The following is an 18,803-nucleotide window of genomic DNA, read 5'->3' as shown; positions in this document are numbered from 1 at the left end:
CTTAACTGATGGAGCCACCCAGGCAGCACCCTGGAATAGTTTAAAACAGAATAAAACATATTTCTAGGGAACAAGTGCATGCACAGGCTGCTATCTGCCATGTGTAGAAGCAAGAGGAGTAGAATTAGGCCCATCAGCATTGTTTCCTGGTGGGAAAGTAAAATAATGGAACTACATTCCTACCTCTCTGCTTTCTTGAAGTAGTGTCTTTGGAAAGAGGAGACCAAGTGGAGGCCATAAAGGCTGCATGGTGGGGAAAAAAGAGCCCTGGAGACAGGTGAGAAACCACAGACTCTTGCACAGTTCACTTATCTTCAGTGTGCTTCCTTGGGTCCTCTGAAAAAATCAGGACCATCACCTCTGCCCTGCCCACCCTTCACTACAGTAGAAGGTCCCAAAGGAGATGATGGGAGAATGCATTTGTCAAACTGTGAAACACTTGTTGTGGGGTGAATGAATGTTAAGGAAGAGTATTGAGGGGTAGATTCAGTCAGAAGGGAAATGTATTTTAATGGAGAAGGGAAATTTGTTGGGTTGTATAATAACAATGTTCTGGATGTATTTGGATAGAAGCTTAAAAAGGAAAAAGCAGGGGATCCCTGGGTGGCTCAGTGGTTTGGTGCCTGCCTTTGGCCCAGGGCGTGATCCTGGAGTCCTGGAATTGAGTCCCACGTCAGGCTTCCGGCATGAAACCCGTTTATCCCTCTGCCTGTGTCTGCCTCTCTCCCTCTCTCTCTCTCTGTCTATCACGAATAAATAAATAAAATCTTAAAAAAAAAAGGAAAAAGCAAAATTCTGTGTATGTTGGGGGGAATGTTCTATACTTATTTTTCTATTTATTTATTCATTCATTCACTCATTCATTCATTCATTTATGAGAGATTGAGAGTACAAGCGCCTAAGCAGGGGGCAGGGCAGAGGGAGGGGGAGAAGCAGACTCTGCTCAGCAGGGAGCCTGACGCGGGGCTCAATTCCAGGACCTGGGATTATGACCTGAGCCAAAGGCAGACACTTAACTGACTGAGTCACCTAGGTGCCCCATACTTATTCTCTTAGCAGAGATATAATATATTCAGTAATTGAATTAGGCAAACTTTTTTTAGTTGACAAGAAGACCATGCCTCAGTCTACGAGATGAAAGCATGATGAGAGATTCTGGCTTTAACTTTCGTTCGTCCCACCACAGGTTGGGAGAGTAACTAGGGGGAATTTGTAGGCAGGCAAGAGAATAAACATTGATGGGAAAGGGAGGGGGCTACGGGATGGATAAGACATCAGGATCACCAAGGTCTTGGGCATGGCATAGTCTTACCATTTTCTCCTGTGATGTGGTAGTGGCAGAATTTTAACATTTGCTCTCCTGCCTTGCCCATTATCATCATCACATGAAGGAAATCGTGTCTGGAATAAGTCATAAACATGGCTTTTTAGAGTGGGCATGAGTTAATGGTGATTGTGAAAGCTTGCTGCCTTGAATTCTCCCCAGTTGTGGGGAGTTAGAAGGTAGCAAATTCATAATCTGTGCTCTCTTTGGTAATGACAGCGTTGCCATGGACACGTGTCTGCCACCACCTCAACTCCTGGACAGGAATAGTGAGAGGGATGATGGGTGACTAAGGAAGGTGTAGTCAGCTGGGAAGCAGGACAGTCATGCTACCTGTAGAAAGAGTACTTCTTTCACAGCTACTGGAGTTGGCTTCCCATCTGGAGGGGACACAGGTGTGAAAAATTATTATTACCACCTGTGGACAGACCCTTCGACGCTTTTGTTCTTTCAAACTGTAATGTCAGCCAGTGCAATGTTAAACTCACAGTGGCTGCCTAGGTCAGGATCATCAATTTTCATTCCTCTTCTCATCTGAATTTTGGCACTGTGGATTGGGGAGGTAGAAAGGCCCTAAAGATTGCCTGCTCTTATACCTGGATACTGTTTGGGTGAGGAGTATGCAGGGACAAGAGAAGAGACTTGCTTCAGATTGCACAGCAAGTCCAGTGTAAAAGCAAAGCTAGACCCTGTTGGTGCTTATGTTATACCTCCTTGCCATTAGGTACATTTAGACTGCTAATTTTTAAAATCATAGAACATTTAAATTCCAGATTGTTGTCTTTTAGGAGTGAAAAATAAAACCAGAAGCTATTTTATTTATTTATTTATTTATTTATTTATTTATTTATTTATTTATTTATTCATTCATTCATTCATTCATTCATTCATTCATTCATGAGAGACACACACAGAAAGAGAGAGAGGCAGAGACAGCAGCAGAGGGAGAAGCAGGCTCCATGCAGGGAGCCCGATGTGGAACTCGATCCTGGGACTCCAGGATCATGCCCTGAGCCAATGGCAGGCGCTAAACCGCTGAGCCACACAGGGATCCTGCCAAAAGTTACTTTGAATATTCAACCAGTTCATTAATAATTATTAATCAATGAGCTGTTTTGTTAAGGACACTGTCCTAAGTGCCGTAGAGGCAATGAAGCTGGTGCCTAATGCCAGGAAATTAAATCTAGGAGGCAGGGAACTTATAAAAGAACTCTATGATGAGGGAGACAGAATAAATGACATAAAAACTATGGAAGTTCAGAACACAGATGGGGCTTTTTCAGGGAGCAATGGAAGATGGGGTGAAGGAAGGCTTTGTGGAAAAGTTGGGCCTAGAAGGATATGATTGAAAACAGCTGGGAGGTAGGCAGACAAATAGAAAAAATTACATGAAACAACAGAGTAGGATGGGAAGGCTCCATCTATGCATCCATCTTCCCACCCATCCATCCCATCAGCCATTCATTATTCCCTCCATCTGTCCATCCATCCATCCATTGAATTGCTAGTATTTTAAGTTTCACCATTGCAGTGAACATGTCAACAGATAATTTTCATGGTAATAGAAAAGAAATGAGATGAAATCTTTGTAGGGTCTAGAATATTAGGCTAAGGAGTTGGAATTTTTATGCTAGGGAATGTGGAACAATATAGGGCTTTTAAGTGGCATACCTGAGAGATTCCTCTGGCACCATACTGGAGGTGAATGCTGTAAGCATGGATCTAGTGAGGAGGCTACAGTGAGAGACAGACAAGACTAGAGAAAATGATCTACAGAACCAGACAACTGATTGGGTGTTGAGGCCAAAGTAGAGAGGGCTGAAGAAGGGACTCTGATGTTTGGAGTCTGTGTGGCTGATCTAGGTGTGTGTCCATGCTAAGAAAATGATACCTGGAAGTTTGAATTTAAAAACAGATGGATTCTTAGTAATGTGAACAATTTTTCTTTTTGATACAGGTGTTATTTGTGTATATTTCATTAAGCAGCAGCTCCTGTCAATTGTTGCCCAGTCTGACGATGCCATAATTCACCTCTCCCATGTCTGTGGTAGATCCCACTTTCGGTCATGGTTCTCTTCTGCTGAGTGTGGCAATAGTCTCTGAATCCTTCTCAGTAGAATATTACAGGAAAAAATTACCAATAATTTGAAGCCCATATGACACCTCTGTCAAATCGGTTGTTTAGTTCCAGTAGGGATACTGAGACTAAAAATCTTAATGTGCTAGGAGTAGCAGTGGAATGTCCATCCAAAATGGAAGATCAGTAACTGGAAATGAGCCTGTCATTGAAAAATAAACTTTATTTTTTCTTTGTAGTCACCAGCAGCATGAAGTATTTTACTTGTTTTTTTTTTTTTTTAAAGATTTTTTTTTATTTATTCATGAGAGGCACAGAGAGGGAGAGAGGCAGAGACACAGACAGAGGGAGAAGCAGGCTCCATGCAGGGAGCCCGATGTGGGACTTGATCCTGGGTCTTCAGGATCACACCCCAGGCTGAAGGTGGAGCTAAACCACTGGGCCACCGGGGCTGCCCTACTTGTTTGAATAATGAAACAAAACAACAATTAGAAAGGAAGAAGCAAAGAAGAAGAGGGGAAAAAGAAAAGACAAAATACCTTGGTATTTTAGGGCTTCTGAAATTAGGAACACTGAATGTTGGCCCCATTCTGGTGTTTACCTTAAAGAGATGGGATGTGTAAGCCTGAGAGACTTTACAGAGTAGATGCTGGTTATAACTCTTCTCAGGAGGTCTGGGAAGCTTAAGTATTCTGACCTTCTAAGTTTCAGTAAAAAGATTAGAATGTCATCTTCTTTCTGTATTACTTCTGGTCAAAGACTGAGGAATAATTTGGTGAACTCTTTATGTGGATGTAGTGTATATAGTCCAAGAGTCACTATTGAGCACCTGCTGTATTCCTAGACTTCACTCACCTTCAAAAGTATGTTTTGGAGATATGACAAATATCACTGTCTTCTTAGATAAGTCAGGCAAAACTCTGAGTATTTAAGGAATATGTCTGAGGTCACACAGCTAAGTGGCAGAACAGGGTTTCAGACCCTTGAACCTTTTTTGTGTTGCAAAGCTAAGATAGTGATAATAGCTAATAATACCTTCCACTTCCAGCTGTTGAACATTGCAGTTTTTGTATGGATTACCAAGTTTAATCTTTTAGTGCATCTTTGAAATAGATTCCTTATTATCTTCAAGTTGTATTTGAAGAAACTGAGGTATGGAAGGATTAAGTAATTTTCCTGGGGCCATAAGCTTAACAAATGAGGGACTTGATATTAATTCTACTTTGCCTACTGATAATGTCTATTTCGTATTTATATCACTTAACTATTTTGTGAGCATTTTTTCCATGTCATTAAAAATTTTTAAAACATGGTACTCATAAATACCCACATGGACATGTTCTGGCCCATAGACAAACCATAATTTATTTATTTATTCATGTTAGATATTTATGTTATTTTCCCATTTTTAACTATGACGCTTTGGTGGCCTTTTTTTTTATATAAATCATTACATATTTGGTTACTTCCATGGAATAGAATCTTAGAACTTATTTGTTCTAAAGGGTGTGCATAGTTTTTATATTCCTGATACATATTGCCTAATACTTTGAGAATTGGATCAAGTAGCTTTTTCAGCAGCATTACTTAAGAAAGTTTGTACTGTTACAGCTTGGCCAACACTAAATATTATCCACTTGCCTTTTATTTGGGCACTTCAACAGGTTTAAACTAGAATCTTATTTTTTTTAAAAAAAATATTTATTATTTATTTGAGAGAGAGGGATAGAGAGAAAGAGCATGTGCAAGTGAAGGGTGGGGCAGAGGGAGATAATATTCAAGCAGACTCCCCACTAAATGTGGGGCTTGTTGCCATGATTCATGAGATCATGACCTGAGTCAAAACCAAGAGTTAGATGGTTAACTGACTGTACCACTTAGGGGATAGAATCTTATTTAAATTTGTACTTTTTTCATTGGGAAGATGATAAAAATTATTTATTCATTTATTTTGGGGGTCATGAAAATGCCTCCAAACTGAATGTGATATTTGTACAATTCAGTGAATAAATTAAAAACCATTGAATTTTACATTTTGGGTGGAAAAATTACATGGTATATGAATTATCTCTCGTAAATATATATGAGAACAATGATTTCCTTAGAACAATGTTCCCTTAGAACAATGATTTCTAAGAAGATATATGGTCTAGCCCCTTGAAATATTATGGATACATGGCAGTGCCTCTATTCTTCTTTCTAAAATGAATAAATGTTGAGTGTAAATGATTATCTTACCATGACATCATAGTATAGCATCCATATAACTGGTGTGAGACTATCTTATGTGTATTATCTGTAGTTCTCATGGTGCTGCTTCATTTGTTCACAGATCTGTTCATTCAGCCATCTGCCATATATTACTCAAGTGTCTGTAGTGCCAACAATGTACCATGAACTGTGCCAAGTACTAGAGATACAGAGGGAGATGCAGGGTGTTGTGGAAGCATACTGGAAGAGTACCTATCTGTATTCGTTATTTTGCTGCATAACAGATTATCTAAAAAGTTACACTCAAAGTCAACATTTATTGTCTCTCAGAGTTTCTGTGGGTCAGGAATTGGAGGGTGGCTTTTTCTAGGTGGTTCTGGCACAGGCTCTCTCATGAGGTTGTCATCAAGATGTCATTTGAAGGGGCACTTGGGTGGCACAGTTGTTTAAGCATCTGATTCTTGGTTTCATCTCGGGTCGTGATCTCAGGGTTGTGAGAATGAGCCCTGCATTGGGCTCCGCACTCACTGTGGAGTCTGAGTTCCTCTCTCATCTCTCTCTGTTCCCGCCCTACCATGCTTGCTCTCTCTCTCTAGAAAAATAAATCAGTCTTTTTTTTTTTTTTTTTTTTAAAGATGTCATCTGAAGATTCGACTGGGGCTAGAGGATCCACATCCCAGATGGTGCACCTACATAGCTCTTGGCTGGAGACCACAGGGACCTCTGCATAGGGCTGCTGGAGAGTCCTTATAATTCTTCCAGAGCAAGTGATCCAGGAATGAGAGTGTGGGGTAGAAACCACAGTACTGTGTATGCCCCCTTCTCAGTAGTCACTCATTTTCCCTTCTGCCACAGTCAGTTCATTAGAAGTGGATCACTTCATCCAGTCCACCCCGCAGAGAGCAGAGTTAGACTCTACCTCTAGAGGGGAGGGTTGTCAAAGAATTTGTAGACCTATTTGAGCACCACCATAATATCTAAGTCAATCAGTGGGAGAGGGAGTCAGAGAAGGTGTGGTAGAAGAGATGAGTTTTGAAGAATTACTAGGAGTTAGCAAAGAGAAGAGAAGCAAAAAAAAAAGGCATTGCAATCTGACAATATCCTGTGGGCAGTGGTCTGGAGACTGAAGGTGTAGAAGCACATTTGGGAGGTCCATGGTTTTTCAGGAGAGCTGGGCTATAGGCAGACAATGAATGTGTGGCAGGAGAGGAAGATGAATAGGAAAGAGAGGGAATATCACAAAAAGCCTTAATAGCTTGCTGGGGAGTGTGAGTTTTATAATGGGGGTGAGGTATACAGCAGTCAGTAATTAAGCAAGCTTTGTCCTTGCTCCAGTGAGCATTTGGGAAGCCTCGCAGCATTTGGAGCCTAGCCTGCTAAGGTTGGTAACGGAGTCTTGCAGTTATCACAGAAGGAGATGTGAGAGGCTGGGGAGGCACCGGCAGTGGGGATGGAGAGGGGAAGCTGACTTGGAGAGAGGTAGCTGAAGGAGTAGACACTGAGGTGGGCGCTGGGATGGCCGAAGGGGGGTGGAAGAGTTCTAGCTGTGTCCAGGTGGTGCTTAGGTTGTTGCACTATTCACTGAAAGCTAGCATGCAGGAGGAGAAGGAGGAAGAGAAATGAGTGCGTGTGGGTCCTGTTGAGCTGGAGGCACCTGTAGGGAAGCCACATGGAGCAGTGGGGTCTGAGGCTTGATGGAAGGGTCAAGCCATCAAGGGGTCTGAGGCTTGATGAGCCTGGAAGCTGCTTCCTCTGTTCACGGTTTTGCATCCACAGGGTCCTTGGAGAGGATGTTGCCTTATGAAGGTGAAGTCAGGCCCTTTTAAGATAGACTGTGCCTCACCTCCTATGGTGATAGGAGGAGCTCTGCATTCTCATCTATTCTGCTGAGAGATCCCTCTTATTCCAGCCATCAAGAACAGGTTGGGCAGGGAACCACGGGGCATCATCTGACTTGCCAAGGTGGTCTGTGACTTGAAGAATTTCATGTTTGCCAGGGGCTGTGATGGAACAGAGGCCTGGAACAGGCTTTTCATGAAGTCACTACTCTTCCTCTAACCAAGACTTAAGCAGGTCAAAAGCATGCACTCAAACACACACTCCTGCCAGCTTGCGTTTCTGAACCTGAGAATCATGTGGGCACGTATGAATGATTCTCTTAGGAATATGGGTTGACTGGGGGCAAGGGGAGAGATTATCTTCATTCCAGACTTTTTTCCTTTTACATTAAAAAAAAAAATCATACCATTTTCTTTCAGCATTTTCCATGCAGGAAAATACCATTCAAGAATGATGTAGGATTATTTGATTTTTGAAAATATATTGCACATTTTTGGGGTTCTGATTTTTTGCATTAAAAAATTGTATTCTCTTTCCAGCCACGTTCTTCTGATGGCCTTCAACTCCTATCAATGCTTTATTCCCCCTTGGAGCTAAGACTAAACTTATTTTAATGGATGTATCCTGTGATAAGCTAGGTGATGGCAAATCACTTAATTTTGTGTGTGTACTGCTCTGGTTACCAAAATGCTGTCTTTGGTAGATGAGCAAGATAGAAATAACATTTGAGTGATTCTTTGCCCTTCTTTCTCTCGAACTGGAAATAAATGCTCTTGAATTTATACATTCTTGGTCCTTTAGGAACCATAAAAACATACCCTTACATATATATGAAATGGCAAGAAACTGCATATTTATTAAGAATCATGACCCTTAGGACTAGACAAGTCAAATTAAATCTCATAAAAATTTGTTATGGAAAATGAATACATGGCACTATTTTTTCTTTTAGGGTCTACTTATTAACTTTGTCATGTTTAATATGTTGCAGTTGCAAACAAAGGCATAAATGTATGGTTCATTCCTAATTAATTTATGTAATTGGGTTTTATAAATTTAGGTGTTTAGGAAGCTGCACATAACACACCCCATTTGCTGTGTGCTGTAGCCAATAAAAGCATAATAGAAAGAAATATAGTTTGAAGCTCACTTCAATGGTAAATATAGATTAGTTGTAAATGATATCTTTGTAATGTTTATTTTAAATTTTGCAATGCTGCAGATTTTCTGAACATACCAATTAATGTTCTTATTTGAAATAATGACTAGTTAATTACTATAAATTCTAAGTGCTCTATCTCTGACAATTAAAAAGTCTCTTACAGCCCTTTTTTTTTTCCCACATAGTTCCCTCTAAATTATATAAGCTGTACAGTATTGGGCAAAGAAAGGTAAGAATGGAAGGAAGATGTTTAAACTATGGATAGCTTTGTCAGTTCCTGTTTTGAATGCTTTTTCTTTTGGCTGCACACACACACATATTTATGTGTAATTTCTATTTTATGCTTAAATAGGCATTGAATGAGTTGAAAAATCTGAAATGTATTTAAAATTTTAAAAGTAGGTTTTAAATTATAACATGAAAAATACCCTGGGATAAAACCAGTAAATTTTAAATAAATGTTTTGTCATTGTGACGTGATTATGACGTTACCCAGCTTGGCAAGAAACCTTCTCTTATGGCCTAAAAAAGAGCAGTTGGAATGATTTGATCAGATAGAGATTGGAGTTTTAGCCTGTCTCCCCTGATACTTCATTTACTTGTAGAGGGAGGGCCCTGTTCTTTTCCCAACCAGCTCAAAAAGACTGTGAGAAATCCAAGTCACTGCTACTCTGCTGCTACTTAAGGCATGAAGCATTGTCACATCTGTTTTTATGAATATGTTTAAACAGAAGAAGTGGTCTCTGGTCCAAAGTGAAACAGCTGCTGCTTTGACCAACAGCAAGCACATGGAGCTGTTTGAACACGGCATCATATACCTTTGAGAAATCACTGGATTCACAGCGTTCTTTGTAAATATAATACCTTCCATCCAGGGAGAGAGTATGTGTTGCAGGGTCAATTGGGAGCACCTTTTGTACATTCTATTTTGTGCCTTATAGGTTAAAGGAGAATGTTTGATTTGCTTATGAAAGTATGAGCTTGGTGAGATTAAAAGAAACCTTGAATAATCATGTGTAAATATAAATACTGTATGTGGAATAAACGTTATGGATCACATTTATGATGAAATATGTATGTCTTTCCAAGGGTAAGACCTTCATAATTCATTTATAAGTTACATTCCTTACCTTACATGTAAGTAACAGAATAGTAATTTTCTTTGTTCCTTCTGAAGAATTGTCACACAGGGAAGGAAAAAAAAAAGGATAAACTTTTCTCAAACAGCAGAATGCCATTCAGGGATAACTGGAAAAAAACGTTAGGGAAAAGCCAAGAAAAAAAAATTGTAGGTTCTGGTGATGTTGGAAAAATGACGTGTGAGTAGAAGTGCCAGACGCTGAGCTTCATCTCTTTTGTCATGTTATGACAGAAATCATTACAAGTGTGATAGGTTTATTTATAAAGACTTGCTTCAATATTCAAAGTACATCTATTCTAGCATTCCTCATTTTGAGCCAGGCTGTGGATCAAGATGAAAGAAAAATTAAATTGTATATTGAAGAGCCGTTAATTGAGCTGTGCTGTATTTAACGGGGAAGCATCAGCTTCAGGCATTCGATACCACATAGGATTTTTAATGTAGTGCATCATGAGACTGGCGGTTTGCTTTGGAGAATGCAAACAGAGCTAATGACAGAGCCCTGCAAACTTGGTTTGTCACTGCTGGTCTCTTTGGAAGCCAAGTGTTAATGTACCCATAGATGAAATCCTGCACACACATGTTCATAATGGAACTAACTACTGCAGTTTCTAGCTGGAGGACTAATGACACACCATTTAGTCACCAAAACCTATTTCCTAAGGAATCATTTTGGGGCTTGTTTAAAGTTTTTAATGTAAGGCCTTCTCTAATACTAGATTTTCTCCCTCTGCCTTAATCAATGTAAATTCAATTGCATTTCGGAGGGTGGCCGCGTACTATTTCATCATCTCTAATATCCATTTAAAAATGTTAGGTCTACCCAGTTATAATTCTCAGAAGTAGCCTATCAGTGGCTTTAATATGTTATCTCCATTCTCTGAGGCAGTGTTAATTTCCTTTTGTAGTTAATCTATCCTACTACCAAATTTAGTATATTTATAGTTAAAGATTCTGTTAAGAGCTAAGTGATTTAAGTACATCTGGGATAAAGTGGCCTTGGCTTTAACTATGAAACAAATTTTCTTTATTTCATTCTCTTCACTGATAAATCCATAGTAACTGGAGGCATTTCTAGAATTGTGGGCAATTTGAGCCTCTAAAGTTTGATTAAAGATACTTCAGATATTCCTACTGAAAGGCTAGAGAGCTGGAGGCCATTTATTTTTGGTTCTGATTCTGGCCCTGACCCAGCTCCATGGCACAGGATGGGTCATCCGGGGCTCAGTTCCGGTGCTATCCATCTCCCATGAGTCTGGGGTGGGTGTTACTTCTCAGGAAGCTGATGGCAGAACCAGCTGGGTCTTCTCATGGCCATCACATACAACTCACACATCATAAGGAGTCCACAGGCTTGCCTTTGAAGGGTGTTTTCCATCCTTCCATTCGTTCATTCACTCATGAGATATGTGTTGTGCACCTACTGTGTGCCAAGCACTACTTTTGTTAGGGTTTTTGGGGAAGGCTTCATTGGTGAGCTGACATTGAGGCAGAGAGGGACACGTGTGGAGTGCAGGAGAGAGCCCTGCAGATAGGAGATCGCAGGTGTGAACTTTATAATAAAGTCCCTGCATCTAAAAGTGCCCGTGGATGTTGGCAGTCGCTATTGCTGCTGGTGCATTGTCAAGACCTGTATTATGAAGCAAAAGAGTGGCACCTTGGAAAATTAGAAAAAATAGGCAGCTAGACTGTGTGCCTACAGTTAAGGCACCAATTCTGTTGCCGATTGTTACAGACTGAATGTTTGTGTGCCCTCTGGATTCATATGCTGAAGCTTGAGCTCCAGTGTGATGATATGGGGGGATGGGACCTTTGGGAGGTGATTACAGTTCTATGAGGTCATGAGAGGGAGTCTCTTGTGATGTGAATAGTGCCCTTAGAAGAAGAGGAAGAGAGTGAGATCTCCTCCCCTGCAGGCATGCACCAAGCACAAAAGCATATGAGCACACGGTGAGGTGGTTGTCTGCAAGCCTAGAAGAGAGCTCTTACCAGGAATGAGTCTGCTGATACCTTGATCTTGGACTTCTAGACTCCAGAGCTTTGAGAAATACATGTGTGTAATTTAAGCTCCCCAGTCTATGATATTTTGTTGTAGCAGCCTGAACAGATAAGACATAACACTGTGGAAAAGAGGTTCCAGAAGGAGGGGTTCGGGGTGAGTGTGGATAACTTGGGAGAATAAGACTTTTCAGAATGGGTATGATGGGAGAGGATCTTCCTGGCATGAAGAATAATACAAAAAATACCAAAAAAGAAAAAAAAAAAGTCATGAGGGATGGAAGTTTGGTGGAGTGGGAGGAAAATGAGCCCGAAAGAAGAAGAATGTGCTTCAAATCCAGGCTCTGCCATTTCACACCGCTGAGCTTTAGTTTGCTGTGAACATAAGAGATCATGCATTTTAGGTCTCTAGCCCGTCATCATGGTAATTCTATTTGTTTGATCATATTCTCTTATTTTTGGGTATTTGGAAAGGGTGTCTGAAGGTAGCTAGCAGGTGAGCACCCTGCTTGTGATACAGTGCTAGGAACTGCCCTTCTCCGTAAGGCACTCGGCAGAGATCGCAGCCTGATTTCAGAGAGTAGCATCTGACCTCAGCAGCGGTGTGGCTGACAATATTTCAGCGTTCTGTTTCTTTGGCCACTAGCTTCTGTTACGGAAGGAGTAGGAACAGGAGATGCTTCTCTGAAGGTAGAGGTTGACCAATCTAGGTTGGTGGGACAACTTCAGAGGAAATGATGCTAAGGCATTCAGAAAGGACTCAGGCCCCAAGAATCATGGCAATTTGCCAGGGGAACAGAGGAATGACCCCTTCTTTGACCATATGTGTGCCTCGCTTTGGGTTCTAGAAAACCTTCTGAGGACTAATAGGCTGGTTGTGCCTAGATTTGTGTTTTGTAATTAAAATGTTGGTGACTCCAACACCTTTCAGGACCAGGTAGGGAGGGAAACCAGGGTCTATTTTCTTGCTCTGTGAATCTGAATTAGGTCCAAGGAAGAGAATGTGTTGCACAGAGAGGGAGGAGCCAAAAAGGATGTGGTATGTAGGATGGTCATCACAATCTAGGCGGGCTGCCGAACCCGCCCTTGATAGCTCATGAGTGATCCCATACTGCTGGAGACAAAAGGAAAGCCAACTTTGTGACGAGGAGATAGAACATCAAGACAGGACTTTGAACTGGTTATAATGGTTTTTACCAGTCAGGATGCATTAGGTTGTGCTGCAGTAACAAATATCCCCAGATCTCCATGACTCAGTAAACAATGAATTTATTCTCACTCATGAGAAATGGGAAGGGGAGGTGTTCTGCTCAGTAAAATCACTGACCGGGCACCATCTCCTACACATGCCTCTGTTATTTGCAGTATAGAGAATGGGACATGGCAAATCAGTGCCTGGCCTTTAAAGCTTCCACCCAGAAGTGTTATTTCTCCCACAGCTCATTGGCCCACACAAGTCCAAAGCTATGCCTAACTTCTAAAGGACAGGGCCGTGCAAGCCTACTGTGTGCCCCAAAGAATTAAAGAACCAGGAGTTCTGTTAGCAAGAACTGTTAGCAGTTTTAATAATTGCCACAGTGGCAGTGGAAATGGCATCTATTTTTAATGTGGGTAAGAAAATAATTGGTCAGATATTGCAGGATTTTTTTTTTTTTTTTTAGAGGATGGAATGCACTTACAGATTTAAAAAGACCTGGCATAGCACCTACGTTTTAAACAGAAGGAAAAGATGACATCGGAGACCAGCGACACAGAGATTTCACTTCTGTGCCATGACAAATACCAGGGAGATGTAATTGCAAAATGAAGCTGCAAGTGTCTTACCCAGGGAACTGGGTAACAACCTGCTTGGCTTCATAAAGAAGGAATAATATCCAATTAGACTAAGTGTATTCGGTGCCTGAGTGACAAGCTCTGGAGACCTCAGGGCCTCTGGGGCCCCCAGGGCAGTTTCAGGAGGCTGTCTGAGACCTGTCCGGGGTGTGAGGGGACAGGCCCTGCTGCAGAGCAGGAGCTGATCAACATGTCACGCTCCGCTGTGTGCCTCCCTGGTAGGGCTGTCTCGGCTCTTCAGAGCACTGAAAGGAGGTCCAAACAGTGTTCTGGGGCAGAAGCACCTTGTCCCCCAGCCACCTGTGCTGTGACTATACAGCTGGGCTCATGGCTGGTGCCATGTGGGTCCCACATTTCAGACTGACCTCCCTGCCCCTCAGGTCTCAGGATCCCCGCCCCTGCCACAGGCTCATTCCACATAGTCCCTGCTGTTCCTCTTGCCAGGAGTTATCAGTACTTTCAGGGTTACTCAGAAGGATCCCCTCTAGTTCCTGTGTGACCTTTGGACAAGTGCCAAACCTCTTTGAACTTCAGTTTCCTCATCTGTAAAACGCAGTTTATAATTGTCCCCACCAATGAGGGTTTGTGTGAGGGTTGGATGACAAACCCTATAAGTTACCGAGCACAGGGCCTGGCCCTCAGCATTGCTGCCATTAGTGTTATGTCTCTATTCACGTCTGACCTCCCCTGAAGCCTTTCTGGTGTTCGCCCCCCCTGGGAGGGTGCCTTCCTCTGAATGACAGCGTATCTCCCATACTGCTCGTCTGTCCTGTCATTCATGCCTAAAGCCCCTGCTGGGCTTGCTAAACCTATGGAGTGCCAGGCTAGCTCTTGGTTTCTTTGTGACCGTGATGCTCCGCTCTTCTGTATGCACTTTGGCCTTCGTAGGTTTCATAGTTTGATTTTATGTCTGTTTGCTAATGAACCACCTTATCTTCGTGAAAATGGGTTGAATGTCAACAGTCAATGAATACATATTCTTTTTTGTCCAGTTTAAACAGTTGGAGCTAGGCTGGAATCTGTGTCTCGGCTTGGTATATTTTAGTCCTGTTGGTGTGACAGTGTTTGCTACTTAATTATATTCAAATGGCTTTATAGAGACCTGTATAAGAATGGGGTTAAATTAAGAGGATTGTCCTTGATATTTAAGCCAATGTGGGCTCAAATCCACTGATTTGAGTCAATGAAAGGTTCTGTATCAGACACAGGGTATTGTAGGGGAGTATCATTAGCCGGGGAAGGGAGACTGCATCGTATTTCTATCTTTGCCATGTAACTCTGCTCTTTGGCAAATCACTTAAGTCCCATGCTGTTTCTTGCTAGTTTCAAACACTATGTGTCAGGTGCTGAGTTGAGCACTGTATGCATAAGTGTCCTATCTTTTTACACCCTAATGATCATCCTTGAGGTGTTAGAACTATTGTTATTTCCATTTTACAACAGAGCAAACCGGGGCTCAGGTTAACTGGTTTAAGATAGGATAGCTAGTAAAAGGCATAGCAGTATCAGGAGCATGTGGCTATCTATTGCCCTCTCCAGGAAGCACACTGCCTGCCTTGGCAAGTGACCTATGTGGGCCATTCCATCTTAAGAGATTTCTGATTCTGGTCTGTTAAATATGAACAGCTGAAAAGCACAAATCATAAGGAAACCATAGTAATACTGATAACAAATACAAAATTTCTTTTTTGTCTTTGTGACCCCTGAAGTCTGGCTTAATTATTTAAAGCAGATCGACACTTTGCTGGGATATTTGTGAATCAGATCACTGGTGGGTTGACAGGAGTTATGCTCACTGTATCCAGAAGTATTAGTTTCTTCTTGCTGCTGTTACAAATGACTACAAATGTAGTGGTTCTACAACACCCACTTCTTACCTCACAGGTTTGTAGGATTGAAGTCTGATGTGGGTTCCCTTCTGGAGGCTCCAGGGGTGGTCTTGTTCCCTGTCTTTAAGGCCCCCACACTTTTGATCCTTGGGGCCACCTGGGTAACCCACGGCATTCTCCCTGTTTAAGGTTCAGCTGATTAGCAATCTCATTTCATTTGCAACCTGAATTCCTCTTTGCCATGTGACCTAAGTTTGTTCACAGGTTCTGGGCATTAGGACCTGGGCACCTTTGAGAGAGGGAGTGGCATTGTTCTGTCTCCCACACAATGTTAGCACATTGCCCTACATACACAGTAATAAAATTCAGCACTTCCTTCCTAACTTCCTGGCCTTCCTCTCAGGATGTATGGAATGGCTTAGTGCCCAAAGGGAGGATAATAGGTTGGTCCTGCTTTCTGGCTGGTAGAAATAGGTACAACTGTATGTAGGTACAACCGTGGTGAAAAAAATGGTAAAGGTACAAGAAGAGCATGGAGGGCAAGGAGGAAATTGCTTTTGTTTGAGCAGTAGAAAGTAAAGGATCCCAAATAATTGCATGGGCTAATTTACTATTAAAGACAGAACACTGCTATTTGCAAATCCCTGCTGTGCTGAGCATGATCCACCTGATGAGATCAGAGCCTTACCAGACTTTTCTGCCAGGTTCTGAGCTTCTGACCTTAAGAGGCACCAAAAAGCTTACCAGGAGTTCAGCAGAGAAATCTCTTATTGAAAGTTATTACGTGCCAGGTGTCACATGAAGTGTTTTGCACATGCTAGTAACGTTCAACATAAGATTCATCCATTCACTCAGCAAACAGTTATTTCACCTACCGGGAAAGGGTGTTTAATATATAGGGGTACAGGGATAAATAATTCTGTATGCTATGGAGACCGTGGAGACTCGTCTTCTGCAGAGGTCAGGTTCCGAAGTCAGCATGTAAGCGGGAAATAGAGTGCAGTCAAATGACCCTCAAAGATCCTTCTGGATGACATGCCCTTGGCAACTCAGAGCCAGTTTGGAAACTCACATGCCAGTTTCCTGTAATATTCAGCACCAGCCTCCTCTTCCACGGAAAGCAAAGGCCCAACCCTATTCATCCGTCTCAATTTTTTGTAGACTTTGTCCCTCCTTTTTTTTTCTCAGTGCCCTTGTCATTAAGAGGTGGTTTGTTGGTGGGTGTTATGATTGGACTGTATGGGGAGGAAGCAGTCTTTTATCGAATTCTGTGGTCAAACAATATGAAGAGCACTCTCCTTCCTCTAAGGAAAACACACTATAATGATAAAGTCACTGCATTTTTGCCTGTCACGATGAGGATTTAACGTTTTCTCTAGATGTCTGATGTCTAGGGGCGTGACTTTCAGAGGCAGGCCCTTTCCTGGCTCCTGAAGCCTTTAGCCTGTGTGCCATGCCATGTAGAAGCACATCCAGGTTTATATACTCACTATAGAAACAGTGATTTTTATTCATTAGAGTTTTTGAGTCTAATTGTTTTTAAACTGCCACTTTTGTTTGTTAAAGATACGGATGTCTGGTCAGAGAGGAAAGCCAGGTGAATTTATTGTTGCAATTAGGCGCTTCACAATTTGAAAACTTATCACTTAAATTGGTGAAGTGTCACCTTTATGCAACTTGATGTTTAGAGATCCTTGGAGCCCAGAACTAAACTCGTGTGCAATTTAACAAGATCCTGGTGAGCTAAAGGAAGTAGCACTTGACGAGATGCTGAGACAAACCGGATAGAATTTTCCACTTCCCTCCTACATGGTGGAATAGGTGAAGGGAGACAGACCACAAATTGATTTTTGTGTAACTTTTAAATTAAGTGGAGTAGAGTTAAAAAAAAAAAAAAAACAAAAGTCGCTGGATTTGAAGTTGCCTTCTGTTTGATTGCTCTGAGGAAGTTAGTTAATATGTTAATATGAATCTAGATGAACACTGTGTTTCACTCTTCATGTTAATTTGTGCTGCCTGCTAATCTCTGGGCAAACGAGAACAAGTCATAGGTTATATGTTTCTTATTTATGGGCATTAAGCAATATCTTTAAAATGTAAAATAAAGCCGACAAAATGCACAGCCTGATAACAACAACAAATCTAATCTAAAGTGACACGGGGGGACTCTCCCAGACGTTTTTCTCTTTAATGTAACATGACTTTAAATTGATGCAGCCCCACAGTGATTGAAAAACTCTCAGAGCTTGTCTCCTATGATTACATTTCTGATCTGTACAACTTAATTTTTTAACTCGGTGAGTCTCAGTTTTGCGAATGAACAGTTTTCTTTTGCTTTCTCTCTTGCTTTATTTGGTGAGAGAGTTTATTTGGCAACCAGGCAACTGGCGCTCTGTCACCTTGGAAAAGAGTGGAGAATCCTACAGCGACAAACATCATGAGAATGCGCCGTAGATGATGTGCCTCTAAGTCTCTTGCTCCTCCTTTCCTTCTTTCTCTCCCTATTCCTTCCCTTTCTTTCTCTTCTCTTTTCTTGACCGTGGTGATGGTTGCATAACTGAATACACAAAAACCCACAGAATTGTACGATTGAAATGGGTGAATTGTATTGTGTACGAACTATATCTTAAGAAGTAATAGTGTTTTTAAAAATGTTTCAGGAATCATCAGTGTAATTACTCTATCAATTGTATTTTTATAAATTCAAAAGTAATTTAAAATGACTTCTCTTTCTATGGTATGTAAAGTAATGCCCCATGATTGCTAATGCATGTTATTCAGGGCACTCACTCAAATTCTTTATCCGATCAATGGTGTCTAGAATGTGTTGGAATTTTGTTTGATGTGTTCCTGAGTTTGGAGTTCCATTTCTTGGGGGTTCCATTTCTTGGGTTTTGGGTTCCATTTCTTGAGCCTCATATACAATGTGGGTGAATTTCATGTGATTGCAAGGCTGGTTATATCGAGTATGTTTCCAATTAAGCAAAAGAATAACATTAACTAGTATCATTCTGATTTTATACAGTCAAGCATGGAGTCCTCACCTTCCTCCATAATTTGAGTTTCAAAGCTGACTTTGTTTATTCAGTTTGGGTAATTACTAGTGTGAATAACAATTATCTAACAAATGTTCCTTTCGATCATAACTGTATGACTGAAATGACTTTTCCTAAGTATTCCCCAAAGGCATTCTGACTGTTCCTTGGCTTCCTCCACAGTCTCCAGTGATATTTTCAGATTATAAAGAGAAAATCAAAATTCTCTGTTCCATTTTATCACCTTCTTATTTATTTTTTTTAACTTAGCTGTCTTAGCTTGGGTATTTAATCTTTCACACGCCTGTTGATAATTGTAAATTTTTATTTGAAATATGCTTAATGTTTTCTCAT

The 18,803-nt window shown here is 41.3% G+C and overlaps 1 protein-coding gene across 14 annotated transcripts in view; it reads left to right on the top strand.

Moving 5' to 3' along the window:
* The window catches only part of WWOX (WW domain containing oxidoreductase), a 952,562-nt gene that overhangs the window by 83,375 nt on the left and 850,384 nt on the right, over nucleotides 1–18,803 (top strand). Inside the window, exons 6-7 of one of the 14 annotated variants that reach the window (XR_005360044.1) lie at nucleotides 6,248–6,422; nucleotides 7,389–9,672. The exons of 11 other annotated variants lie outside the window; for them this stretch is intronic. Coding sequence is in view for 2 of the 3 variants with exons in the window: in XM_038538240.1 (XP_038394168.1) it covers nucleotides 6,248–6,343 (96 nt within the window). In the remaining variant the exon portion in view is untranslated. Of the gene's footprint in view, nucleotides 1–6,247; nucleotides 9,673–13,413; nucleotides 13,501–18,803 lie in introns of those variants that run through there. 2 more of the 14 variants (XM_038538242.1, XM_038538240.1) reach the window with 2 other exon arrangements.

This window comes from Canis lupus, chromosome 5, assembly GCF_011100685.1.
Source record: "Canis lupus familiaris isolate Mischka breed German Shepherd chromosome 5, alternate assembly UU_Cfam_GSD_1.0, whole genome shotgun sequence".
NCBI classification, from domain to species: domain Eukaryota; kingdom Metazoa; phylum Chordata; class Mammalia; order Carnivora; family Canidae; genus Canis; species Canis lupus.
Note: the sequence above shows the minus strand (reverse complement) of the source record. Positions and strands in the feature narration are given on the sequence as shown.